This window comes from Serinus canaria, chromosome 4 (genome assembly GCF_022539315.1).
Source record: "Serinus canaria isolate serCan28SL12 chromosome 4, serCan2020, whole genome shotgun sequence".
Classification (NCBI taxonomy): Eukaryota; Metazoa; Chordata; class Aves; order Passeriformes; family Fringillidae; genus Serinus; species Serinus canaria.
In genome coordinates, this window is record NC_066317.1 from 1,967,049 (window position 1) to 1,994,429 (window position 27,381).

A 27,381-nucleotide genomic window follows, 5' to 3' on the forward strand; every position below is an offset into this window, starting at 1 on the left:
CAATACGGGGCTGAGCCAAGCTTGCCTCCCTCCCTCCTTCCCTGCTTCCCTCTCCCTCGGAGCCGCAGCATCCCGGGCCGTTCCGGCTGGAAGAGAGCGGGCACGGGCTGACCCCTCCAGCTGTGAGGCAGCCCCCGCACGCGAGGCAGCATAAACCCAAACCCGGCATCAGCCGTCCCCAGAGCCCAGCTGCTGGATTTCGGCACTGCTCCTTCCCCAGGCACGGCTGTTCATGGGGAGCGGGGGGAAAGCCTCACATCAGCAAGGGCAGAACCGCAGCCCGGGCTGCCCGATCTCTTCTGCTTGGAAGAACACAGCAGCAGCAGCAGCTTCCTCGGCGTCTCCTTCCCCTTAACCAGACCGGGGCATTTGCAGCGAGGTGTTGGTTCGTGCCTGCTGCTGTCACCTGCTGCCTTGAGGGGAGCCCCGGCGCACGGGTGCCTCCCCCAGCTCGGCGGGGAAGCTGGCGGCAGCGTGCCGCTCTCACCCTCTCTCCCGGGAGTGACACACGCCACCCTCCTTTCTTCCACTTGGATGAAATCATCTCCCCTTTCCCCTGGCGGAGCGGGAGCAGATGGGGCTGCTGGCCTCCGCAGCCGCCCGCTGCCCCAGCTCGTGTGAGCACGCTGTGCCTGCCCGCTGCCCCCTCCCTGCAGAACCTAATCCCATTCCCTAATCCCAAACTTCTCTGCCAAGCTGCTCTTGAGGCACAGATTGTATCTTCCGAGTTGCGAACAGTTTGTTTAACGCAGGAGCGGAGCATCCCGCGCACAGCTCCGCAGGGGCAGGTCCGCATCCCGGGGGCACAGCCAGCGCCTGGGGGAGCAGGATGAGGGCAGGATCCCCCCGGCAGGCAGCAGGTGCCTTTGCTCCCTCGCTCACAGCCCAAACTGTCGTGCCGGCTACCGGGGCTGCCGTTGTCCCCTCCGAGCAGGACATCACGTTAATAGAGGTTGATTTGCAAACGGCGTCGCCCCCCCCTCCCGCCCCAGTGCCCCCCTTTGCCTGACTCCCGCTTTTCTGCTCAATGGCACAGATGCTGCTTTGTGCTGCCCAGGACCAGGCAGCTATTAGGAGCAAATCCAGCGAGGGAAATTAATGAAGGCGACTACTAATAAAAGACAGCTCAGGACAGCCCGACCAACTTGCTCCGAGCGGTAATTAACTTTTTTTTTAAAACTCATGAAGGTAAATATGCCATCAGCTTTGGGCCGGTCTCCCTGCTTTTTAATAAAAGGAGGAGGAGGAGGGGAGGCGAGGGAGAGGGGACGGCTGTGTGTCACAGCCGCCCCAGTACCATCCCCGTTCCCTCCTGGCTGCTGGAAAGTGACCCTCCGAGGATTTTTTTTTCACTCCAATCAGTTTTTAGAGGCTTGATTTTAAATCTGGCAGGAGTTCTGCCTCTCCTTAATCTCAGTTCAGTACGAGAGGTCACGGGGATGAGCAGGCTGCCAGAATTTTGCTGGACCTGCACAGCTGTTGCAGAATCGTAGGTAGAAGGCAGGAAGTCCTTGTATTTTGAAATCCTTACATCTTTATATCCTTACACTGTCAGCTCGTCAGAGCAAAAGAGTTTGTCTCAGACTTTAAAACACAAGATTTTGCCTTGTACTTAGACAACAACCTACATCAAGTCACAAGAAAGATCCCACTGGGATTTCAGCTTATGCCAGGGGATTGGCTGTATAATAGATAATTGAGATCCTTTTTGCCCGTGGGGAATGGCAACTGGGGCTGCGTGGGCCAAACCCATACATAATACAGGGGCAGGGGGAAGCCCGACCTGAGGCACTTGAGTAAGGCTTTAGGAAGAGCGGGTTTGAAATGCGCCGGCCAGCTGAGAGCCGTGTCGGGAGGGCTCTTTAACCGCGGCGCTGCTGGACAGATTTATGCCTGCCATGAAAGGCAGCGTGCGGCAGCCCTTGGGCTGCTGGTTTGGCTCCTCGTGGCCATTCTTATGCCAAGGAGGGCTATAAACCCCCCCGGGGGCCTTCGGGCTGCCCCTCCAGCCCTGCTGGCGCAGAGGAGCTTTTATGCCAAAATACAATACACAGAAGGATCATAAACACATGTTCTGGGGCAAGGGGCTGCCATGGAAACCACCCCCAGGTTCCTCACATCCTCCAAGGAGGTGTTTGCCCATCTCCCATCGCCTGGTCTGCTTCCAGGGTGGCTGCAGTTGGCTCTGGGGTCACCTCCTTTTGGCGTCACCTCCAAAAATCAGTCTTCTGAGAGAAAAGAGGGAAACATCTGAAAGAAGGAAACGAAGGAGTGGAGTGAACTCAAATTAAGCAGCAAGAACGGGAAATAAGCACTTCTGGCCACGTTCAAACGAAAAATCGGGATGAGGGTGACTGGGTTAGGTGACAAATCCAGCCTCTCCAACTCAGCTTTTGCCAGCATGGTCCTGCCACCCCTTGCCAGCCTTGCCCCATTTCCTCCGAGGGCATCTCCAGCCAAGGCCAGCCTCTCCCAGGGAGCAGGGGAGGTCTGGCTGGCGTGGCTCTCACCCCAAATCCTGTCCGACCCCCCCTCCACCCTCGGACGTGCCGTGTGCTTTTTCCCACGGCGGTTCCCGCTGGCACAGCCCCATCCCAGCTGTACCTGGGATGGAGGGAAATCCCTGCAGGATGACACACCTGGCAAGGGAACAGCGTCCCTCCCCGAGGAAAGCTGCGCGGAGCATCCTGGTGCTGAACCACCCGGGATGTCCCTCTGGTTCCTGCGTGGCTGCAGCACCGAGAGAGAGAGGAGCACATCCCGTCCACCCCGGCCTTTTGAAGAGCCGAAGGCACCTACTCCAGTGCCTCTTCAGAGAGGGAGAGAAGCCAGGAAGGACAATGAGGCCTGACCAGAAAAGACGGAGAGAGCGCTCGGCTCCTTTTTGGCGTTCCTGGAGTTTGGTCATTAAAAGGGGTCGTCAAAAGCGGGTGAGAGTGAAAACCCCGCTCCCGACGGGCTGCCCCACGCACCGCCAGCGCCGTGAAAGGCTCCCCCTTGTTTTCTCCCTCCTGGCCCGTGGCAGATTTGGGGGAACACAGCTTCATCTTGCTGGCCACATCAAAGCAGTGATTATGCAAATGCTCCCACTTTTTCTTTTTTCCTTTTTTTTTTTTTTTTTTTTTTTTTAAGGGAATTATTTATCACACAATAACCCCCCTGCCAGGGGGGGAAACAATAGATCAGGCTAGATAGCGCTGCTCGCCCGAGGCTGTGGGGCCGGGGGGGCGAACCCCCGCGCGGTTTATTGGCCTAACCTAATTTCACTAATTCTCTTTTCACACATTTTGGTTTTTTTTTTTTTTTTTCTCTCTCTTTTCCCCTCTCTTCCTTCCCCGGGCGTCGCTCCGAGGGCCGGGTTTCACGCTCCCGGGATCCGGAGGGCATCGGGCGGGATTCGCGTGCTGAGCGTTTTATTTAATTAATACAGCCAGGCGCCTCTGCTGGTTTTTAATGATTTCCAAGTGTTTGTACCCAGAAGTCACAAAGTGCTCCCGGGAGCACGGGGACGGTGATTGAAGGGCCTGGGCGGCCTCCAGCACTCCCCTGCACGGTGACATGCCTGGCTGTGTGCTGTGCACGCCGAACCCAACCCCCTGGAACTGCCTGCGACCCGGAATTCACCTGACCCTCACAGGGAGGAAATTCTTCCTCTTGTAACCCGTGGATTTTTAGCTCAACAACATTTAAATCCTACGGCCTTGTTGGTGAAATCCATCGGCCTGAAGTGTTATAAGTCTTTATCCATCCATCCCGCATTTGCTGTCAGTATCTTCCGTACTGACAGCCAAGGGTAAATGAGCAGTAAACTTTCACTGAACTTCCCTCTCTATCTCTCTCTAATGCTGTTTCCACCATGGACCCAGTGACATCAGGCCCCACTGGACCTTGGTTTCACCAGAGACAAGGACAGGCCCAATCCAGTAATTCCCAGTCACTGGCACATAAAGCAGAAAAAGCAGCAACCCCAAAGTTACGAAAATTAGAGCTTTTTATTTATATTTTATCACAAGGACAAACCCTTTGCTCTTCAGCTGTAAATACATACTAGAATAAACTCTGTAAATTATACAAAAAATACATATTTTCCATGAAATCTGTCTTTATAATAAATAAATGTGAACACGTGTGTGGCTGATCGCTGTAATGTTCCGTGTCTGTTGAGGTTTTCAGTCTGTTGATTTATTTTTAATCTCCTGAAAGAAGGGGGGAGTTCCTTGTCCCCTAAAGGTCGAAATAAATAATGTATGAGAAGATCCTTCCCCATTCCCCCCCTCCCGATTTTTTTTTTCCCTTTTGATAGAGAGTTCAGCCTAAATTTCCACGCTTGCATTCAGCCCTCACAAAGCCTACAAATTATACAATGACTTCTAACCTGGACCCCTAACAAAACAATTTACTTTTTTTTTTTTTTTTTCCCTCGCTTTGCACCCCCCTCCCGCCTATAAATCATAAGGGACAGATGGCAAAGAGGGGAGCGGGGAAAGGGGGGGACACACACACAAAAGCCCCGAGGTGACAGATCTGGGAAAACTGGACAAAGTGCACATCGGCGAGAGAGAGAGAGAGAGAGAGAGAAAGAGAGAGAGAGACGGAAAGTTTGGTTTGGCAGGTGCCGTTCCCACAGCCCGCTCTGCCCTGGGAAGCGGGCAGATGCCGCCGCCGCCGCCCCGGGGGGAGCCCCGGCAGCGCCGGGCCGGGCTAGAGGCAGCGGCGGGGCAGCGGCGGCGGCGGCGGCCCCGGGGCGAAGCGGCCGGGCCAGTGCTCGGGATCCGAGGCGGAGCCCGCGGGGCTGGCGGGCGATAAAGTGCAGGCGTACGGGGAGGCGGAGGGCGCGGGGCTGGCGGCGCCGCCGCTCCAGGAGGAGGCGGGCGAGGGGCTGCCCTCGGCGGGCACCGCCGCTGCCGCCGCCCCGTCGGGGCCGAGCCGCGCCGCCCCGGCCAGCCGCAGGGTCTCGGTGAGCGCCCAGATGTAGTTGTGGGCGAAGCGGAGCGTCTCGATCTTGGTGAGCTTGGCGTCCTCGGGGAAGGTGGGCAGCACGTCGCGGAGGGCGTCCAGCGCCGCGTTCAGGTTGTGCATCCGGTTGCGCTCGCGGTTGTTGGCCTTGAGCCGCCGGCTCCGCTTGATGCGCTGCGCCGTCTCCGCCGTGCGCGCCGCCCGCGGGGCGCCGCGGGACCGCCCCGGCCGCCGCTTCCCCTCCGCCCGCCGCAACCCGCGGCCGCCCGGAGCCTCGACGGGGCGAGCCGGCGGGGCGGCGCGCAGCTCCTCCTCCTCTTCCTCCTCCTCTTCCTCCTCCTCCTCGGCGCTGGACGGCAGCGAGGGCGAGGGGGCGGGCGAGCCCAGCCCCAGCAGCAGCAGCTCGTCCTCGGCGGGCGGCGCCAGGACCTCCGCCTTCACCAGCATCCTTGCGCGGCGGCTGGACGGGGCCGCACCGGGCAGCACCGGGAAGCAGCGGGCGCGCTCTCCTCGCCTCTCCGGCGGTGTGACGGTTCGCCGGTTTGACGGAGCGGGGCGGGGGTCCTGAGGCGGGCGGGGGGGGGGTGGCAAAGCGCGGGGGACCGTGGTGGGGGGGGCGGCGGGGGCGCGGCGCTGGCACGCGCCCCGGGGGCGGCGGGCGGGCGGGCGGCGGCGTGAGCGGCGCCCGGGGCCCGGTCAGGCTGCGTGTCTGGCACACGACCCTCCTTAACACCCCTTATATACCCCGCGGGGAACAATCAAACCTACCCCCGGGGTCCCCCTCGCCCTGCCCGCCCCGCCCGCGACTCTTGTCGGGGGGCGCCGCCGCTCCCCCCCCCCACCCCCCGCCCGCCCCGGCGGGGCCCCATTGGCGCCTCGCGCGCGGCTGGAGCGTGCCGCTAATTTATTAATGAATGGGCACGGGGCGGGGGGGCGGGGGCGCGAGGCGCGGGGCCGGCCAATCCCCGCGCCCCGCGCGCCACGCGCGCGCCCGGGGCCGGCCGGCTCCCTTCCAGCCGCTCCTCCTTCGCGGGCCCCGGCAAGGAAAGGGAGGGATTGATGGAGAGGGACTCCCCTTCAGCCCCCCCTCATTCCCCGCCAGGGTTTCGCCTTCTGGGGACACTCGGTGCTGGGGTAAAGGTGCGTAGTTCCGTGCGTGGCTTGCTGGGGAGATGCTCCGGGCAAGCGGCTGCTCCGTTCGCATCAGGCCGAGCCCGAATTGGGGGAACGCCCGGAGCTCCGGGCAGCTCAATGCTGTCAAATATAATTCACAGGCTGGAGGAGACCTTACGAAAAACCCCCAAATGCCAGCTTGTAAGTGCACTAGGAAAATCTTCATTCCTTTCACCCCTCTTCCCCATTCCAGCCCTCCCTCACTGGCAGAGCCTGGTGACATGCCCGTGGAGTCGGCAGGCTGGCTTTGCTCCACAGAGCACCTTCCACTATCCCAGGTTGCTCCAAGCCCTGTCCAACCTGGCCTTGGACACTTCCAGGGATGGGGCAGCCACAGCTTCTCTGGGCATCTTGTGCCAGGGCCTGCCCAGCCTCACAGGGAAGGATTTCTCCCAATATCCCATCTAAGTCTTCCCTCTGTCAGTGTGAAGCTGTCCCCTCTTGCTTGTCACTCCAAGCCCTTGTCAAAGAAACGACACTGAGAACACAGAAAACTGAAACCCCAGAACAATCTACTCTCCATATGGAAACACCATCAGCAAGGCACTTTGGGGGAGTTGGGCTTTGAAACAGAATTTTGTTTGCAACTGCTAGAAACATTCCAAATTTATGAAAATGCTGAAACCCGTGCAGAAGCCGTGCTCAGCACAGCGCAAACACCCCCAAAGCAGTCCCTCACTCTGGGTGCATGGCTTTTGGAAGCGATTGAGGCTGGGCGGGTGCCTCAGTCAGTGTCTCTGTGACTCTGTGAAACGTTCTAACACTCCCTCGCCTCCTTTTGCAAAACGGGAGGCTCACGGCTCCCCTCGGGATCCCAGGAGAGCGACGCAAAATACCTTACTTATTTTTCTGCACTTTAAGGGGACAAAGCAGAGTACACTTGTGACAGGGCCAGCCCATCCCTCTGTCCTCATCCTGCTTGCCGGGATTTCCGTGCTTCCACTGCTGGTGCAAAGCACCGGAGAGGTGAGGTACCCTTTGTGGTGCCTTTCCGGGGTTCACTCCCATTCCTGCTGCCAGCTCCTGCCATGTAGTGGTTTTTTCCGTAGGGCTGAGCACGAGGTGCCCAAGGACAGGTCGGCTACCAAATCCCCACGGCTCTGGATAGGAGCTTGTGTGGTCCGTGGGCAGAGCGAGGGCCGAGCTGCTCGGCCAAGAGAGGTGGGGAGAGGAGGTGGCGGGGGGAGAGGGAGTGGGATCAGGAGCAGGAATGCTGCTGCCACTGCCCACCGCCTGAACTGTCCTCCAAGGGTCAAACTGTTCAACTTCAGCCCCTTTGCCAGACTCAATCCTACTTTAGGGGAACAAAAGCCCAAAGTAGGCAACGATCAAGAAATGGGAGCACAATGATTTAAGCTTATCACACAGCCCAGAAATAAAGGACGCTGAGCTCTTGTGGGGGAGAGGGGGAGACCTTCAGAAGGGCTTTGTTTGCTGTAAGAAGATTGAACTCTGAGGCGACCCAATAGCCCTAAAAGTTTAGGGTCTGTGTTGCTGAGAGACCTTTGGGCACAGCCCATCCACACGTCGACCTCACAAGTTGAGAGCCGGCCTTAATGGCCAGCCTGCCTCAGGTGAACAGGGGCACGACATCCCGGGAAACGGGAGGACAAAGCAGTGAGGACAGGGTGGGCTGACCCCTCCCAGCTCTGCCTCCCTCATAGCCTGCAGTGTCCTGAGGGTTCAGGGTCCCAGGGCTGCCCACACACACCAGGGCGCCCTGATCCCTGGGGCAGCACCTACAATCCCTGAGAGTGGCGTGGTTCTGCTCTTAAATGGGGGGTGAGAATATGTCCCCACACAGCAGAGTACTGGGAAGGGAAGCAATCAGAAATGCTGGGGTGTGTCTCCCCCACGTCCTGATCCAGGTCCTTCCCGAACACCCCGTGCACGCTGCTGCCAGCAGTGCCACACGGAGGGACAAGACGAGGAGCAGCCCCCCAACTCCCAAGCTGTATTAGCACATTTGGGGTTTGTTCTGGGATCAAGGCGAGGAGGGGTCCCCCCACAAGCGCTGTCCCGGCATCTTTCCCTGCTCCCCCCAGCCCGGCCCTCGTCGGGGGCCGATTGTTCCCGGCGGATTTGCATGGCAGGTGCAGGCCTGTGGAGCGATTTTGCAGGGCTGGCCCCCCGCCCCACCAAGAGGGTTTGCCTCCCCCCCCTTGTGAAAAAAGGCTGCCGGTGCCTTCCTTTCCCATGAAGAAGAGAAGAAGCTTGAGGATCGCGTGAACACGCTTCAGTTTTCTTATTCTTTTCTATAGATGTGGGGAAAAGAACAGCCGATTGTGTGAAAAACCCAGTGCCTGCAAAAAGGGACATTGGCCATCCAGGCGAAGGTGCGCGAGGGAGAGCACTAATCGCTGAACCAGGAGACAAATACGATTACCAGCTCCGAGCCTTGAGTCAGAAAGTCTCATAGACTTTAAGATGTTAATCCCCAACATAATCCTTCCTTTGGCGTGTAGGAATAGTGCAGCCACAAGAGTTGTTTTGTTATTTATATTGGCGTTTAATAAAACTCAGCCAGTGGTGAATGGGCTGCCCACTCTCCAATGGTAATTAATTCCCTATTTCAGTGACCCAATTGTGCTGGGATAGAGCAGTGGGACAGTCCCACTGCCCCAACCCGCCTTTGTGCAGCTACACGGCTCTCGTGCTTCAACAGCTATGGAAACTCATTCTTTTGATGTCATTCAATGAGTTTTCCTTGGGCATCTTCTAAACTTCAAGGACCCTTTTCTTTCTCCAACGCCTGAAAAGCAGGACTAGCTTGACCACCTCTGTAGAATTTAATGGTTTGGTGAAAGGGCCTTTTGGGGGGTGGCGGGGCAGGGGGGGGTGGTTTGTGTAAGGAAAGAGAGAAAGAAAATTTGGCAGCCTGGCTATCAAACAGGGGGATAGCCAAACCCGGGTGTGCCGAACTCGCTCGGCTCCTAATTTATCCAGGTCTAAAAAGCCACTTTTCCTTACTCAAAATACTCTAAAAAGCCACTTTTCCTTACTCAAAACACTCGTGGGCTTCTCTTAGTCGAGGCATTTCTAGAAGGGATTTGCCAGTGAGCAATAGCTGTTTTATGTTAGCCGAGTAAAGACACAAATGGTGTTTCAAGAAGGAATTTCCATCCAGAAAAGCGAAAAACACCTGGCTATTTTTGCCCAGAAGGGGAAGAAGACCAGATACCTGTAGCAGGTTATTGGTATGAAGCGTGTCTGCAGGTTTATACTTTTTGCCTGTGTGGCAAACACGTGAAGAACACGGAGTTATCCTGCTGAGCTGCCCTGGTCTGGGCAGCCTCCTCTATGTCTTTATACACACTTCCAAAAAAAAAAAGGAAAAAAAAAAAAACCAACCCAAAAAAACCCCTTCGCAAGTCACAAACAATTCAGGATTCAACTAAGAAAACACAGAGTGAACCATATGGCCGGGGTGGCTCGAGTTGGCTGCATTTTCCCTCAGACAAAGAAGGGATTGAGAGTTGAAGGAAAGGAGAAAAAAACCCAACTTTCCGGCTGATGAAGCTGTTGTCTGGAGGCAATGATCCCAAATCTCAAGGCTTTATTCCAGGCTCCGACTGAGACGTGATATGTCATATGATTAGCATCTTTCATATTTACAAGAGTAGTGCGGGCTGCCAGTCTTTAGAGAAAGGCGAGAGAAAGAAGGGGCATATGCTGAAATGGATTTAGCATTTGAAAGAGAGAAAAGAGAGCGGATAAATACACTTAAACGAGGATTTAGTTTTACTCCCGTTGAGTTCTAATGGCTTGTTGATTGAGATTTTAGGGAGCCGGGACAGAGGTGTCAGCAGTAATTTAAAAGCGCCATTCAGCCCTCCCCCGGCGGAAGGAGCGGGCGCTGCCCCCTCAGGGCGGAGCGGTGCTGCGGCCGCGGTGGCGGGCTGGCGGGAGGGGCGCATCACCGCCGCCGCGGCTCCCTCCGCCGCGCGCGCGGCGCCATCTGGCGGCGGCGGAAGGCGCGGGCGGCCTGAGGCGGCCGGGAGCGGGAAAACCGGGAAGCAGAGCGGGAATTCCCGGTGAGTCGGGCATCCGTCGGAACGGACACGGCTGCAGCACTGCTCACAAGCACCGTCCAGCCCAGCCTCGAACAGCTACAGGCATGGCACAGCTTCTCTGGGCAGCCTGTGTCAGTGCCTCACTGGTACTCCCACAGAAGAATTTATCCCTGAGATCCCAGCTAAACCCATTGCTCCTTGTCCTGTCACTCCGTGCCCTTGTGACAAGTCTCTCTCCAGCTCTCTTGGAGCCCTCACAGGGCCTGGATGGTGCTCAAGGTTTTCCCTAAAGCTGTAGAAGGGGCCTTTTAATTGTTATAGCCAAGCTCCCTCCTGGATGGGACCTACCTGTAAAGATGGGAGGTGACACAATTGTTCTAAAATACCACAGTGAAACATCACTAGTATCATTAACTACACTGTAAGCATAAAAGGATTTCACTTTTCAAGCAGAACAAAATCACTCTACGGTTCTCAACCAAATAAAATCACTTTAATAATTTTTAGTCTTATGATCACAAGGTCAAACAGAAGTATCAGTGCACTGAGGTACAAACAAAAATGCCCCACATTAAATAAATACTAGGTTACAAATTGCCAGAGCTATTGCTATAGACAAGAAGTTAATATTTTGTTCATAAAATCAATAAATATTTTATTTTTATTGATTAGCCTTTTTCTTGCGCTGTTCTTCTTCCTCCCAGTTCTCCAAGTAAGACTTGAGAATGTCATTTAGCTGCTGCTCACACTGGCTTGCATGTTGCAAGCCATTTTCCCATCCTAAAAGCAGTAATAAACAGGATAATTACATCTCTCTCTACAGCATCCATCATGGAATCAGCCCCTGGCAGTGCCAACATCTACTTCCCCAAGAGTATTGACTGGCTGTGATATTTCTGCTTGGAAAATGGCTCTGTGGAGTTCAGTCACCAACACCATGCTTCATTTGATGTCAGCCAAGCAGGTAAAGTTCCATTACTGGATTTAAAAAACCCCTTTGAACATAAAAAGAGTTTGCAGGTAAAGCTGCAAATGTGTAACTTGCATGTTCTTGCAATATACTACATTTTCTATGTAACATTAAACATTGGAGTTTATATGTAATGAAGAGAGTGCTTGCTGTAGTGTACTTACCATATATTTTATGTGTTATTATACAGTATATAAACACTGTAAGGTGTATTGTACCTAGTCTAATTAAAGGTAATGAGGTGCAGGTTTCAAAAACCCCAGCAAAGAAGCTCTTACCTCTGCAGTGGTGAATTACTCTCCCCCACAGCCTGTTCCTGCTCAGACAGGGCAGACTCCCCACAATCAGCAGGTGCCTCCTGGCCCTCGTTAGTGCCACGTTCATCCTCCTCTCCGAGTCTATGAACCCAAAGTGCCTGGTCCTGACACAGGACAGCACAATGATTTCCCTCTCAGCACCCTGGAACGCATCCACCGTGGACACCTGCACGGGCTTGACTTCAAAAGCCTCGGAGTGAACCCCACTGAGCAAATTCTGGATCTGGGGGCAAAGAAACAGGGAAGGGGGATGAGTTTGGCTACTCAGAGTACATTTAAGAGAATGGCTTTATTGATTTTTGTTCCTGATTTATGACACAAACCTTATACATTTGTGATTTATAAAGGGTAATCACGCCAATATCAGCTCCTTCTATTCCACTTGCAATCAGAGACTGGATGAGCTTGACTGTAAAATGAGCTTCTGCCATATTGTAAAAGCTGTTGTCTCTTTCCATCTGGGAAGAGGGAAAAAGATTCCCAAATTAGCTCTGACCAAGGAGCTGGTTAGATGAGCTGTGCTGAGGAGCTCACCTGCTCCATGCCGTGGACGCTGTAAAAGCAGAGTGTTGGCAGCCACGGCAGCAGAGGAGCCCTGTCCCGCTCAGAGGTGCCATCCATGAGGTGCCCGCTGTAGAAGAGCTCGTTGGCAATGGCACTCAGGGCAGGGTGACAGCGGTACTGCGTCCGGAGGAGAATGGGGTCATGTCCCTGAGGGAGGAGGACACAGAGATCAGGGCTGGGAAGAGCTCACCTGGATGGAGCTCTGAGCAAGCTGTCTAGTGGAAGTGTCCCTGTCTGTGCTGGGGGTGACCTTGGAGGTCCTTTCCAACCCAAACCATTCTGTGGTTTTATGATATTTTGCAGTGCTGAAACCCTGATCCTCTTGATACCTAAACCAGAATTCCCCTAGTGAATTCCCCTAGAATTCCCCTAGTGGGGACTTACAGTTCTGCTCTCCACCTTTCCCAAACCTGTGTTCAGCAGCACCTACCATTATGCAGAGCCGGTCAAAGAGAGTCTGCTCCAATCCCTGCTCGTGAACACTCTCAGACCCCTGAATAGTTGGTGGCAGCTGCTTGGGGTCTCCAACAAGGACAAGCTTTTCACACTGAAACCTAAATAAGAACGTGAAAAAAAACAGTGTTCTAAAAAGCATGTTCAAGTGTTCATAACCAAAGTGTGTGTTGTTTCTGTATCACACTGCTTCCCACCAGCCTCCCTTCTCCACCCCAGTTTAATAACCCCTAAGGACAGGCCTCAATTTGAAATCCTTCTTCCTGCTGGCTAGGGTGAGACCTCGGGGTTCCTGTGCTCACAGAGGTGTGGAGTGTGGCACTGCTGGGAGCTGTGTCCCTGCTGAGCCCCCTCAGGTGCAGGAGGGCTGTACCTGGCGATGGGGAGCAGGGAGGCAGGCTCAGTCATCTGGCTGCACTCATCCAGCACCACCACAGGAAACCTGAGCGTGTTCAGGCAGGGAAAGGGGCAGGCAGCACACGTTGCTCCAACCACTTTCACCTGCCAGCAGCAAGGAGAAAACAGGCAGGCTGAAAGTTACCATCATTTCATAGTTCATCTCTGTGCAGCACCTAACTAGAGCAGGAGAATACACCTACATTTATTTCTAGAATCAGGGCACTAAGCTATACCTGTGCAGTCAAACCTAACATTCACTGTATTTTAAAACCAGGAACTTGGCAGGTGTGAGAGGGGATTCCCTGTTCCCATGTGCTCAGCCCTGTGGATAAAACACAGCAAAGCCCCGTTTCCCATCCCATGTCTTGGACTGTACCTGTTGCAGAATAGTTTTGTTGGTCCCCAGTTTATGCTGCTCAATGCTCTTCCTGACATACATTTTCTCAGCTGGAGTCAGATCTTCTTTCAAGAGAGCAAGCAGCTCTTTCAGCTGCTCGTTTTCATTTCCTGAGCCTGCATGTAAACTTCAAAGAAGATTTTGTAACATATATTACAGTAACTAGTAACTGAAAATAGCAATGCTTGGAAAAATGACCACACTTTATACATAACAGCAACTTACAACAAAGTATTCACCTACCGAAAATTGCTTCAGATCCCTCAAAGAGGTTTCTTACCTATGGGGAAGAATTGCTTTCGTGATTTTCCTTACACTTCCCACTCTTATAAAATCCTCAAATCCAAGATCGAGCAGACTTGAAAGAAAAAGAGATTATAAACATTACAGAAAGGGAAAAAAGACATCTTTAGACAACTTAAAAAATTGTTTCAAAAGACTCATCAGAACACTCAGTAATACAAACTTCAGTGATTAATGAGATAAAGTACCTCAGTAACTCAAGAAAATCAAAATAAATTACCTAATCATGATTTAATGCCTTGATGATTCCTCTCTCATAGTCTTCCATAAGTATGTTCCCTTCCTTTTTCCTTCCAAACCATGCATTTATTTCATGCTAAATTTTTACAAATCTGATCCTCTCTGCTCTTCTTTCCCCTACTGCTACATCCCAAAGATCCCTGAGCAGTCCTGCTTTGTCCAAGTACTACTTGGATTTTAACAGTGTGTGTATTTGATGAGAGCAGAGCCTAAAGTAGTCTCCTGTAAATGTTTCATGTAGGTTTCACTCTTAACTGTGCAAAATAACTGTAAAATTAAAGCCTGTGTGTGGCACTTATTAGGGAAAGAAATCCATCTTTTTGATGTGTTTTACAGGAAACACCAACACAATTACCACTACAGTGTAAGTGCATTATTGGTTTTGGAAGGAGAAGAACCATAAAAGCCTCAGCAACCCACCCCAGCAGTATCCTGTCCACAGCAACGTTGGTGGAAGAAGCAATGAGGAGTTTCCAAGGAGTTGCCCTCGGACCCTCTGTAGCTTCACTGCTTTCAAAGAGCTGCACGAGGAACAAGATCACCACAGACAGCAAGTAGCTCTTGCCAGCTCCAAAAACACCTGGGATTTTGGGAAAAAAGAACCCAAGTTACAAGTGAGAATTTCCTAGAAAGTTTGAATCAATTGCTTTAACTTCAGTTATGCTGTGATAACTGTAAAAAATTGCATGGGCTTGCTTACATTTACAAAAAACAAAGGTATCATATGATAAATAACTCTGATTTTGTCTATAGGTATTTCTAGGCAAAAGCTCCTATGCTTCTGTGAAATCCTGCAAAAGGAAGAATTTTAATTTAATTTAATTTAATGTAAAGGGGTAAAAGCTCTGTGCTGATAGAATGGATGTATTAATGTCACAGTCATGAACAGAGGTGCTGGATCTGGCATTCCATATTGATCGCATTTCCCATTAATCAACATTTGTGCAAAGCTACAGCAGCAGCAAGTGTCACAATTCTTGGCTGTGTACCACGTATGATGGTGATGGGGAAGCTCTGGTGTTCCTCCCCTGCTTTGGGCTTTTCACAGGTCATCATCTGAGCCACGTGAATCAGCGATGCTGCTTGGTCTGGGTTCAGGGAGAACCTCTGGATCATCTCTTCAGCCACTCCCATTGCCACCTCAGAGCTCACAGGGCCAGACATCATGGAGCACTTCACAGTCATGGCAGGTGGAGTGAATTTCCTTTTGTTCACTCTTTTTGTAGTATTTTCAGAATTAAAATTCCTAAGAAAGCAAAAAATACACACGAGTTGTGATATGATACAATTTCTATCTCCTGGTTCTGATATTCCTACACTGGACTGCTCACAGTATCACAGGACAGTGACTCACATTTTCAGGAGATATGGGATCAGTGGTAACGTGGATGGATTGAAGTGCTCCTCCATGTTCCTTAAGGAGGCCAGCTCACCACTGGCATTACAAACCAGCAAGGCATGAACACACACTGCAAGGGCCACAGAAGAACAAAAGGAGAAAGGAATTAATAGAGGAGAAACTGCAAATCAGCTAAAGAAATCAATTATCAAATGCCAAAAGTGAAATTAACTGATTTTATCTTCTCCATTTACAAAACAAAACAGCCCCAAAACTTTAACTTTATTCGAGAGCAAAACCAAGAAACTTTTGCAGAATCACAGACCTATTACATGGCTTTTTATATAAATATAAATTTTCCAGTTAGTTGTCTGAGGTTTCTGCATTTTCTTTTTCAAGGACAGTAAAAACATATTCCTTTTACTTACACTCTGACAGTCAACTTGCATTGTATATCGTATTACATAATTTACTACTTTCTTCATATTATTCTCATTTCTTCCCCACCCATTTGGAATTTGCCAGCTATTTTGCAGGTTTAACTGCATCAATTAATGTATTCAAATTATATATTCAAACATACAAGGAAAAAAAAATACTGTGAATTAAATCATGAGCAAGGTTTGAGAAATTCTCAAATTCTCAGCAACTCATCCTTCACTGCTGGCTGGATTTTTCCTTAGTTGTTTCCCATAGTTCTGGATGCTGCTGTGGAACTCACTGTTGGATCTCCAGTTGGAGGGACTGTAGCCTTTCAGTGGTAGCAATTCTATTTCATTGTTGGAGGATGGTCCAAAGAAAGCACTGCTTGCAATGAAAGTATCGATGGGATCAAAGGTCAGAGTCTTGGACACAACCCAGATGTCATCTGCCAAAAAAAATACAGAGTCCTCATCAGCCTCTCCCACTGCCACCTTTTAAATCTCATGTGCAAGGTGTGCTCACCTTTGCTGTAGAGAGAAGAATGCTCCTTTCTGCTTAGCTTCAGGTATAATTTGGATTTGGAGTCACCATCACAGCTGGCAGGTGTATTCATAAATTTCTTGAACTTACTGTACCGCTGTGTTGGAATTTCAAAGGCTTTCCTGGGAAATTGTAATTTAAAAAAAAAAAAAAAAGAAAAAAGAAAAAAGGTATGTAAACCATCAGCATATTTTGGATTCAGCACCAGAAGTAAGAAACCTCCATTTGTCTTGACTGCAAAATCCCCTCACATTCAGCCACAATTAAATTGCTTCCTCTACAGTTAAACAGCACAGAATAGCCTTTGAGATGACTTCTGGCATTAAAATTACCACCTTGAAGAGAATAAATCAAATTCTCCTACTGAGGCTTAGATGAACAGTAGTTCAAATGCAACAGTTCTGACATTAAGCAATTGATCAAGTTGCTGGTCAGCAGTTTTGATTCTTGCTAAAAACAAAAACCATTGCTGTAAATATTTTCCTTTCACTAATTTTGCTCTTGGATTTTTTTACAGAAAGAAATCTTTACTCTTTAAATATAGAGAAAACGTGTTCAACCCTGCTGAAGTCCTGAGCTACTGGAATATTTATGAACCTTGAAGTCACACAGCATTTGAGGATACCTCACCAAAAGCTGGCATTCCTCATAGACAGCAATCTTTTGACTCCTGAGGTATGTCCCAATACTTTTTGTGTCGTGGAGCACTGCACTGGGTCTGGATTTTGTCTGTGTGGGGTTCACATCTTCAACCCACTTGAAAAAGGAGCACTGCTCAGCTTTTGGGGCATCACAGGCATAGAATAAACGACCCTGCAAGGGAAGGGAGGGGAAAAAAAGTCCATGAAAACTAAAACAAGCAAGGAAAAAAGAGAAAGCCATGGATACTTTCACCCCAAAAGTGTAAAAACCCCAAGGAATAAACAGCACCTTGTTTTGACCTTCTTTTTTAACCATCACCAGCTTAGCAGGGTGCATGTGGTTGCAGAGTGGGGCACAGCTTCCTTGGCTCTGGCTTTGCCCATCTTTCACTGCAGTGTAAAAGGATATATCCACCCTGGAGAGGGCATTGTGCAGCCTCTGTGCCAACTCAAACAGCATTATGTTCAATTGCTCTTGGTGGGGAAAGGAGAACAACACAATCATTAGCACACCCTTAAAATGCTTACACAGCTACACAACATCCAAACAAATGTATTTCCATTGGAGGATTTCCATCCTAAATCAAAATATTTAATCTGAGTCCTAAAAGAAACCATGTGACCTGAAAAATTCACTCATTCCAGGGGGAAAAAAAAAAGGCTTAGGTGTCTTAGGACTGGAAAACAGCCCTGAGGTTACAAAGTTAAACAGAAGCCTTTTGGGTTTGCCTTTGCAATTTTGGGTATTGACTGAATATATTTCAGTAGAAATATAAAAAACTGAAGTGCACCCTCTGCTGTTTTACTAGGCAGTGTTTGAAATGACAGCATCTCACAGAGCAGAGACTTACCTATCAGAGCAGCTTTAAAAACCTGTTTGTAGTGAGTGTGAGACTGGAACACAGCTGGGATGGAAATCTTTCTTTTAGGAAGATTGGCGTGTTTCACTTTGTCCGCAGGAGGAAAAGACAGCTCAGAAATTGTTATGTCCTAAAGAGACCCAGGAAAATAAACCATTAAAAACTCTAAGACCTTGAATGAGACAAAAATTGAAGATTTGTAAAAAATACTAAAAATTTCCCTAGAGCTGGGGCTGCCACTTAGGATGCACCATGAGGTTAAAATTTGCTCCTTGCCAAACAGCCTGCATTTAGAATAACACAGATAATACTTCCAAAGGCTTTAGAGTACATTTTATGTAGTTCAAAGTCATGTTTTCCAGCACTAGGCATGGGGAAGGAGCACACAAACCCTATTTTCAACACCATTTTTGCACAGAAATATATGAATTCTAGAGTGTCTTCATACGCTTTTTAAGTCTGGTATATGGATTTTAAATATATATATTTGTATAAAAACACACACAATGCGTATAGCCATGTACATGTTAAATATATTAGTTATTTCCTCATCTCTACGTCACACAAATACTGTACTAGACAGTTTTAAAGAATCAAAAAACTTTAAAAAAAACCCCAAGAATTAACATTTCCTTCAACTCCAAAATCATTTGACAGCTTTAAAAACTTAACTTGTGGTTGGTTTGGTGCTTCCTCCCAATTTACTCCATCTGCCTACTGATCACAAACACCTCAGCTAAATTTTTAGGTGCTTATTCAGTGCCATAACTTGACTTTTACGCAACTAAAACTGAAGGAATTTATAATAATTTGAAGTCAGAGACTAAGACTTGTAGCAAAAACAGGTAATAATTAAAATGATGCTGATACTACCATTAAGAAAAACCCCTGGTGCACACAATTTCTTGCCAATCATAGATGTCAAAACAGCCCAGCAGCTTTTCTTTTATCCTCTTCCCTTCAACGTTCAGATTAAAAATCTAAATCTGGCACTGAATTACCTTTACAAAGGATTAGTCACGGCACTTCAAAAAAATACATTTTTTGGTGTTCCTATGCAATCCTCCTGATAATATCTGCAGGAAATCAGGTAAGTGCAGCCCCTTTGGCCAGAGCACTGTGTCAGTGTCAGTGACAGCCGTGTTTGCTCGAACACTTACACACCTGGCCCTCTCCCGTTCCGCCGTGGCAGCTCAGGTGACTCAACACCTTTTGTGTGGCCGCAGCCAAAGGCGCCTGCCTTAAGTGCAGGGAGAGCACGTTCCCCTGTGAAACTGGATCTGCCTGGCTGCTCTTTGCAGCCCCGGAGCTCTCCCCTGGCCAGCTCCCGGCGGGCAGCGGCGGTCCAGGGCTGGGAGCACTCGGATCGGTGGCTCTGCCCTCTGCTGGGTCACCCGGCAGCATTCCCAGGACGCTCCGGGCACAGATGTCATCCTGCTCTTCCCCTTCAGTGCTGTTTTCAGGGATCAAATCGCTCTGGGCACTGCTTTGATACTTCAGCCACTTGCTTTGTCTGGCTTGGGCAGTCACATTAGGGAGCACTGGTGGCACAGCTCCCCTTTGTCCATCTTCCGTGTACTCCCCAAACACGGAGGTGTCATCATTCCTGTCCTGGGGGCCCAGAGCACTCCTAGGAAATGCCACTGACTGGCTGCACAAATGGCCTCTTGGAGAGCCCAAAGACTGCTGGAGCTCCTCACTCTCAGTGGGGTAAAACACGGCAGGAATCTCGTGGGTGGCAGGAACAGTGACAAAGGGAGCTCGTGTTTTCATCGTGGGCTTCCGTGCTGGCAGGCTGCATTCCTGTGGATGGCTGGATTTCTCCTGGGCTGTGGGGCAAATACAGCTTACAAGCAACCTGGAGCACCCAGGGATGGCACTTTAGATGTACCAAAAGGAAGGGATTCTAAATTCTTCCTCCTACACCCTGTCTTCTAACTGGAAAGCTCTCTGGATTGCTCCTGTGCAGTATTACACTAAATGATGGATTTCGAGTGATTCTTTTAATTAGTTTTATTTTTAATTTCTTTGAAATTAAAATTTTAAAAATTTCTTTGAAATCTCCATATTCAGAATACAATATGTAGCTACTCTGCTTGTATAAAAGAACAACTATTAAATTAAACATGGTTGTATTTTGGAGGTCATGAACCTGATGTCACTGACATCTGCCAACTAGAAAACACCCAGCTTATCATCAAAAGATAACCCACAAACCTATGGATTACTATTGAACAATGCAGATAAATAAGCTCTTACTACCAAAAAGCACTCTCTTGGCTAAATTAATTATCATTAGTGTCAGTTACAGAGAGGTGACATTTATTGAGAGGTGGGAGAGGGTCAGAGGACAGCTGAATATGGAAGAAAACTCAAAGCAGGTAAATAAAAACATAGGAATTATTTAGAAGCTTAGCTTACAGCCTTTCTGCCCCCACACTAGAAGCTGATTTTTCTTTATAAAACTAAATATCTCAAGGCTCCTTCAGGAGAATATAATTGGCAGAGTAACTGTCTGTGATGGCCCAATTCATTGTGCTTCAAGAATCCTCAGAGATTTTTCAGCTAAAGCACTGTGAGGTGCCAGTATCAATCTGTAAATTCTTACTGAAAAGGAAATCTGGGAGTTGTGGTTCACTTGGTAAGGTCCCATGTGTCAGGGGCTCCTGGATGTCTCCAACAGGCTCCTCATTTCCCCAAGGTGGAAAAATTGTACAGTCTGGATCAAGTGGGGAAGTCAGTTCTGGTGAAACCTACATGGCAAGAATTAACATGGCAGGTGAATGACTGGAAAAAACCCTGGTTATAGCTCTTTCATCAGTATTCTCTCTCTCATCATTCTAACAGTTGAAATATCTCTCAGAGTTGAGATAAAGCAGGTCCTAAAGTAACAAACTGCCATGAACACACAGGAGATAAAGCAAAAAACATCTCCAAGACACAATCAATCCCCACCTTGCCAGGCTCCCAGGCAGGCCACTGTGCTTGTCTCAGGCCAGAGGGTGGGTGTGACACTGTCCAGGGTGGCACTTCAGGCTGCACATCCAATGCCAGTGCTAGGAAAAACAGTGAAGTGCTGAAGTCATGCAGAAATTTTGAGGCCAATCACTGCCCTTCTCCTTTTACTTTCACTTACAGGACTGGTTTATTCCTGGCTCTTCAATAACATCAGGCTTCATTTGAAAATTCCCTTCTCTGATAATGTCAACATCATCCTTAAGAAGGCTCCTGGAACCTGGAGACTTCATTTAAAAAAAAAAAAGCATAAGCAAAACCTTGTTAGAAATTAAACTGTTCCTCTTCTTTTTTTCAAAGTGCAGCTGATGAAAGGAGCAGAAAAAAAAAGTGACACATTACGTTTTGTGACAAAGGTAAGTAAAAAGAATTGGTTTTTTTATGGATTGTAGCAGTTTAAAAATGAACTATTTTCTATCCTAAATTGACAGGATACTTTCTTGCACTAAGGTTAGTATGGATAACTGAACAAAAAAAAGTTTTACCTGTCTCAAGTCATAAAGGTCATAATTCCTTGAAAAGAGGGGTGAGAAAAACATCTCAGCTGCAAAGTCCACGTTCTCTGGGTGCTGCTGCCATCCCTGCTGGGAGCATGGAGCTCTCAGCATCACCTCACTAGCTGCTGATCCTTTCACTTGGTACCCTTGGAAGGCAACAGGCTGCACAGGAAATTAGCACTGACAGCAAGGAAAAACTGCTCTGCAACTATCTACAGGCAGTACAGGTACTTGTTACACACACAACAAAATTAACCTGTTGACTCTGCAGAAGACAAACAAAAGAAATCTGGGGTTTTTTTCCTTGTAATTGCAGTTTTAAGCTCTCCCAGAAAACTTCCTGCAGTGAACTGTACTTAAAATTACAAGAACTGGTTAAAATTTTATTAGGACTTAGTGCCATATATTACAATTAGCAAAGCATTGAACTGAAATATAGGCAACACTGTTGATTGTACTTGAGTTCCACAGAAATGGTACCTTTGGTTGCCAGTGAGATGGCCCAGGGTCCCTTTGGGCTGCTGCTATTGGTACAATATATGCCTCTGTCTTCTGTAAGAAATTGTCCACACAGTTGGGCTGCACAGGAAAGTACCAAAACCTAATTAGTCTAACAATTTAATAACCATTTAAAATGAAAATTTAGGCTAAGAAATTGTATTTATACAAAGGAAGCCTTTTCAGTTACAGCTTTTTTATTTGGAAGCCATCCATGACAGGATAAGAAACTCTGTTTGTTTTTCAAACAGAACAGGAAAAAGGAAAGATTTTTAAAATCTTTCTTTAAACTTTAGATGGATTGAAAAAGAAAAAAGGCTGTTAATAGCATTGAATAAAAATCAATGTGAATTATCAAACACAAACAGTTTTCCCAGTGTATTTTGACCCAAATGCTAAAATTCTAAGAAAAGCCACGTTTTTAAAAAAGCTAGTGGGAAAAAAAAAGGAGCTAAAAGATGGGGTAGGGAAGGAGAATTACCAGACATATTGATGGGATATTTAACATTACTGAATACTACACTTTTCATTAAGTTTCTTGTCATACATGAGGCCTCCTGAATATCGTCAAGATGACATGCTCTATTTATTATCAGCTTCATAAACAATGCCTCTAAGCAATTTGTAGCTCAACCTCTATGGTTCCTAAACCAAGAATTTTATTCCAGGAGCCAGATGGAAAATGAATTTATCTTGTACAGATAAATATATGTAGTCAAAAACTGGTTACCATAAGGCCAGGAGAATCAAAGTATGAACAGGAAGATGCCTGTAAACTTTCTGAGTAAGGCATTTCTGTAAACTCTTTTATAGCTACAAGAGATGGAAAAGCACAGTGAGTAACAGTCAATAGTCTGGGGTTTCTTTACATGAAAACATCATATAAATATGTTTATAGGTCTTGCAAACCTCACAACAAATTGCACAATTAGGATTTAACTGAATGAGAGCAGAGACAGACTTGGAGCTCACAATGTTGCTTTAAACAGTAAAAATTGCACAAAGGAACCTACGTAACACAGCACTCTAAAAGTATTTCTAAACATGAGGAGAAATCAGAGAAATCAAACAGGTACAGGCATACAGAATCCAGTCTGAAATGGAAGCTGACCTAACCTTTATCCTTCTCAAGGGGTTCTAGTGTCTCCTTAGGAGAGTCTGTTTCACAGAACATGCTGGTGTTTTCCTCCATCCTTTGCAAGCTCTCTAATGCTGTGCTATGCTGAGTCAAAGCTCTCAGAAGAGCAATATCATTCACCAAAGCAGGCAGTCCTGAGGAATTCTCAGCCACTGCTGCGCATTTCAGGCAGTCCACCCCTATTGTCTCTCCTTGGCAGGCTTCAGGAGAAGCAGTTACACTCTCTGCATTTTCCAACGCAATTCCTCCTACTGCTGTTTCCTCCGGAGATGAATAACCTGCTCCTAAAGGATCTGATTTCTGTGACAAAGCCAGCAGAGGGCTGCCTGGTTTCATGGCATCACTCTCAGAAGCCCAGAAGTGCTCTGAGCCAGCATCTGGGGATTCCACGCATGCAAGCTGTGTAACTCCTTCCTCAGTCTTTTTGTCCAAGGCAGAAATTATTCTGCTGGGAGAAACACCTGTGAGACTTCCAGTGGCCTCAAACAGCCTGCTCTCAGGGTGACATTCATTAACACTGGTGTCCCCAGGCAAGAGGTCAGAGTGCTGCTTTGTTACCCAGGATGTGCCATTAATGGTGAGTGCTGCACAGCCATCCAGATCCTCCTCTTGGTTTGAGCCTTCAAAACTTGACTGACTCTCACTGATCTCTTTTATGTTGTGTCCATCCCCTAGAAGTTCCACTTGGGTTCTGGTCTGCTTTGCAGCATCCTCTGCAGTTCTCCTGGCATCATTGTCACAAAGCTGGGGTGGTGAACCCCCCTCTTCATCAGATTTGGAACATTTGACTTCATTTTTGCTGTGTGTCTCTAGCTCACAGCAAGAATGAGGCTTCAAATGAGGGCTCAAGGCAGCACCTTGTCCCTTGAAGCCGCCTGGGCTCCATGAAGGCGTGTCTCCCTTCCCTTCTCTCTCAAACACATCTTCATTGTCCATGTCATTAAAATCAAAAGTGTCCATTAGGTTAAAGCTCACCTCCATCAGTTCCCCATCAGGACTACAGCCTGTGCCCTGCAACCTGAACTCCTCCTTCCCAATTCCAGCTTCAGCCAATGTCACATCCCCAGAGAGCTCCGGGTCGCTAGACACTCCCTCTGAATATTGCCTTGGATGAAGCTCACTGTGCATCTCCTCAGAGCAATTCTTCCTAAGACTGTCAGTCCCTGAATGCTCCCTGTATCCCAAGGGATGGCTTTCAAACATGGTTGGACTTGCTGAATGGGAAATGTCACCTGAGGATGGGACAAACTGACTGTCACTCATTCTACTTAGAGTGGACTCAGGCAGGAAGTAACTATTTGTGCTGTAGCCATCTTGTAAATCTTGACTTAAATTATTTACCTTTTTGTCTTGACTGTGTCCTGTGACTTCTTCACCACAAGGCTGTTCAGCTGAATTTGGAAGTGAATTTAGAACATTCCAGTCCTTTGCATCATGTACATTTCCCTGCACAAAAGGCAGGTGCTGAGTATCTGGAACCAGTCCTTTACCAGGGTCACCTAAAAGAGCAGGTAGAGCAGGGCTTTTTTTGTCACATGAACCTGTATTTTGTGCTGCCTGAACCCTGGAAAGGCAGCTTGTGGCTCCAGATGTTGGCTCCCTGTGTCCTTGTGCTGGTTTAGAGTTGAGCAGAGCAATGATCTGTGCTGTGCTCCTGATGTGGTGGGACACTGCCCCGGCACCAGTGCACCCAGTGAGGAGAGGAGGTTCCTGCTTCCCAGCCAACTGATGGCAGTTCTGCCTCTCTGTCCCCTCCCAGCTGCCACTGAAGGGAGCTGAAAGCAGGGAGGACACAGACATTTGCTCTCTGCCATTGTCCCTGCACCCCTCTTCCTGACAGCCTGCAGAGGGGCTTCTTCCTGCATCCTTCCTGCAAACCGTGGAAAACAATGGCGAGCTGCTATAAAACTGGGATGGAAAACTCCCTTGGCACTCCTTAGATGAAGGCAGCACTGCTGCTTTTCCTTCATCTTCCACAGCTGGTGTCTTCTTCTCAACTTGGCGTGGCCCTCGGAAACCCTGGGAGAGAAATCTGCAATTAATCCAGGTGTTGAAAATGGGGCACACTACATTGTGTTCAAATGGCCTGGGAATATATGCTCTTCAAATCCATGAGGATCCCACAGGTGCACAGAAACAACCTCAAGCCCTTGTCATTGTTACTGCAGGCAACACCAGTCGTGCTAAACCAAATCTCCTAAATGTGGAAAAAACACATTCTGGATTACAGCTCAAAGAAAGGAAAAAAAGGTAAAAAAGGGAACAAAATAGAAAAGAAGAGAAGGGAGGAGGAAGGGAGGAAGAAGAAGGGAGGAAGAAGAAGGGAGGAAGAAGAAGGGAGGAAGAAGAAGGGAGGAAGAAGAAGGGAGGAAGAAGAAGGGAGGAAGAAGAAGGGAGGAAGAAGGGAAATTCTGCATATATATTCCATTCATGAAAATGTGTGTCCCTTGTGTTTTACAGGGCATGTAAACATAAGACATAAAAATTTGGAACAAAACCACACCGTAAACTTCCTTTTCAAGCCAACAGGGAGATGTCTTGGGGGTAGAACAGTAGGTTTGACACCGTTTCTGTCCACTGCTGGAGTTTCTGCCTGCTTTGGCTGCTCCTCAGAGGGCTTTTCACTCACTTTGGCTGCTTCAACTGTGATTAAATATCGCTCACTTTCCAAATCATCTCCAGGAGTCACCTGGAAAAGAGAGAGCAGCAGTGTGTACACAATAGGACTGTATAAGAAACAATGTTATATAGCTTTAGTTTAGACTGAAAAAATCCAGTCTTTTAAGTACTTCTATGTAAAAAATTCAGCTGCTTACACCTACTATATCACAGATGCCACCTAATACTTTTATTTATCCATATATTGTAATTAGCAGTAGCACTTAGCTCCAATGATTATTTCATTTATCACTGTAACACACTGCTTTTACCACAGAGGAAGAAAAATTCCATGAAACCTTCTGGACAAACAGTAAGAGCTATTAATTAATAGAAGCTGTTTTCCCTTTCCATCATCTGCACTGTAGCAGAGTTCCATATCAACAAGTAGAGAAATTACTCTTTTGGCTACCAAACAAGTGTTTGGAATGCTGCCTGAAAGACCAACCACAACCAGATGTAAAAGTAACAACTCTGAACAAAAGATACCTGAGATTTTATAAAAATACTCTCCAGACATTGTCCTTTATCATCAAACAAGGTAGCCTGCAAAATAAAAATAACATTTTAAATAACCACAAATTATTTCACAATTCAACTAGACTGCCACTGGCAGTAGCAGGTATTAAATCCAAGTGTTAAATCTGAATTTTCACCTGATTTCTGCCAGTTCTAACCCTCAGAATTCCATCTTGCCACGTTTTTGATTTTTTCATCTTTTGGTGAGTGTATAACACCTGTTTTAAATATAAAATATTGAAAAAATAAGAAGTAAGAAAATGGTCAAATATTTCAGCAGCCACAGTCTTTAAACTTAATAGCACAGTGTTAAAAATCACTCACAGTGAATTCTTGAGAGGCCATTGCTTTGGCAACACAGACATCCAACAGATTATTTCACAAATATCCACATCTGAGAGCCAGGGAAACCGTCAGGGTGCACCAGAGCTGTGAAGGCAAAGTGTGGACAAAAAAATTCTTATTTTTTATCCTCAAAAAAAAAGAGAATTAGATACAAGACAGTATCAAACCAGTGGAGTAGCACTGCTGTGGGCATTTTAAAGAGAAACCTCAAAAACAATCTAACAGACTGCTGATAAAAAAAAAAAAAATCTCTCCTTTTAATAGATGTCAAGATATTTTCCAGCTTTGAGATGAATTCATTCATTTAAATGAATGGCTGGCAACTCTGAATACTCTTGTTCAGAATCACTTGAATTGAAAACCCAAAAGTTTACTTGCAGCAAAAAAAACCAAAAAAAAAACCAAACAGAGAAGCTGTTAGCAGAATGACTCTGTCCCAGGTGTGGAGTTGCTCATGCAAAAAGTAACTGACTTCCCGTGGAGCCAAACCTCTTTGCATATTTGAAGTTAGGCCATGAGATATTTCAAAAGAAATTTTTAATTTATTTTTAATCTATAAATATTTAGAATTAATATTTAGGTATATTTTATACAATATTTAGATGTAATTCCAATTTTATACATTTTATAGAAATGCATTATGTTTAATATTGATATATATCAATATATAACGTGGTATATATACTTTGGATTGGTGAGAAGCAGTTTATATGACGGAAAGGGGAAAGATTCGCGCTGTTTCTTATGGATGCCACCTCTCTGGGTGCTTCACAAGGTGGAAACCCTTGGATCCGTTTTGAGGACAGAGTTATTCCTTGAGTTATCAGAGCAGCTGGACCCGCCGCTGTCACAGGCGCTGCCTCCACCCAGCCAAAGGGAGGCACTCCACACCAGCATTCCCGCCAGCGCCGCCTCCCGGCGGGAGGCCCCGAGAGACCACGACCCGCCTCCCCTCCCGGTGTGCCGGGCGGCCACCGCGCTCCTACCCAGCGGCTCCGGGAGCGGCACCGGGACGGGGATGGCGGCGCTGGCACCGCGGCCCTTCCGAACTTCCCGCCGCGGCGCCTGCCTGACGTCACCACGGCCGCGACGCCCCGCCGGGAGGAAGTCACGTGCGCCCTGA

The 27,381-nt window shown here is 48.1% G+C and overlaps 3 protein-coding genes and 1 long non-coding RNA gene across 7 annotated transcripts in view; 2 read left to right on the forward strand and 2 right to left on the reverse strand.

The window, feature by feature from the left end:
• Positions 1 to 4,701: 4,701 nt before the first annotated feature.
• On the reverse strand, positions 4,702 to 5,403 carry NEUROG2 (neurogenin 2). The gene has a single exon (XM_050973741.1). The coding sequence runs from the start codon at positions 5,401 to 5,403 to the stop codon at positions 4,702 to 4,704; it is 702 nt and encodes a 233-aa protein (XP_050829698.1).
• On the forward strand, positions 5,402 to 17,639 carry LOC127059531 (uncharacterized). The gene is made up of 6 exons (XR_007777451.1): positions 5,402 to 5,488; positions 10,966 to 11,106; positions 14,122 to 14,399; positions 14,834 to 14,975; positions 16,605 to 16,762; positions 17,542 to 17,639. It is a non-coding gene; the product is annotated as an uncharacterized LOC127059531 (long non-coding RNA).
• On the reverse strand, positions 10,657 to 27,344 carry ZGRF1 (zinc finger GRF-type containing 1). 4 transcript variants are annotated; one of them, XM_030239405.2, is made up of 28 exons: positions 27,245 to 27,344; positions 26,238 to 26,342; positions 26,051 to 26,131; positions 25,884 to 25,940; positions 25,240 to 25,425; positions 24,078 to 24,755; positions 21,581 to 21,679; positions 21,089 to 21,262; positions 20,725 to 20,830; positions 20,544 to 20,644; positions 20,197 to 20,341; positions 18,753 to 19,417; positions 17,580 to 17,718; positions 17,018 to 17,202; positions 16,713 to 16,900; positions 16,070 to 16,209; positions 15,846 to 15,992; positions 15,140 to 15,254; positions 14,775 to 15,031; positions 14,206 to 14,365; positions 13,523 to 13,600; positions 13,222 to 13,369; positions 12,820 to 12,947; positions 12,424 to 12,547; positions 11,964 to 12,140; positions 11,753 to 11,887; positions 11,391 to 11,652; positions 10,657 to 10,922 (listed from the first exon to the last, which is right to left on the reverse strand). In XM_030239405.2, exons 2-28 carry the CDS (start codon positions 26,256 to 26,258, stop codon positions 10,804 to 10,806), a joined length of 4,815 nt encoding a protein of 1,604 aa, XP_030095265.2. In that variant the 5' UTR covers positions 26,259 to 26,342; positions 27,245 to 27,344; the 3' UTR covers positions 10,657 to 10,803. The 4 variants fall into 4 exon arrangements, 3 of the variants coding, with proteins under 3 accessions (XP_030095265.2, XP_030095266.2, XP_030095267.2); XM_030239406.2 differs by lacking the exon at positions 21,089 to 21,262; XR_007777450.1 differs by lacking the exons at positions 10,657 to 10,922; positions 11,391 to 11,652; positions 11,753 to 11,887; positions 12,820 to 12,947 and having other exon boundaries at positions 12,010 to 12,140.
• The window catches only part of LARP7 (La ribonucleoprotein 7, transcriptional regulator), a 29,103-nt gene continuing 22,657 nt past the window's right edge, over positions 20,936 to 27,381 (forward strand). The window contains exon 1 of the mRNA XM_050973737.1: positions 20,936 to 20,959. The gene's annotated coding sequence lies outside the window, so the exon portion shown is untranslated. The remainder of the gene's footprint in view (positions 20,960 to 27,381) is intronic.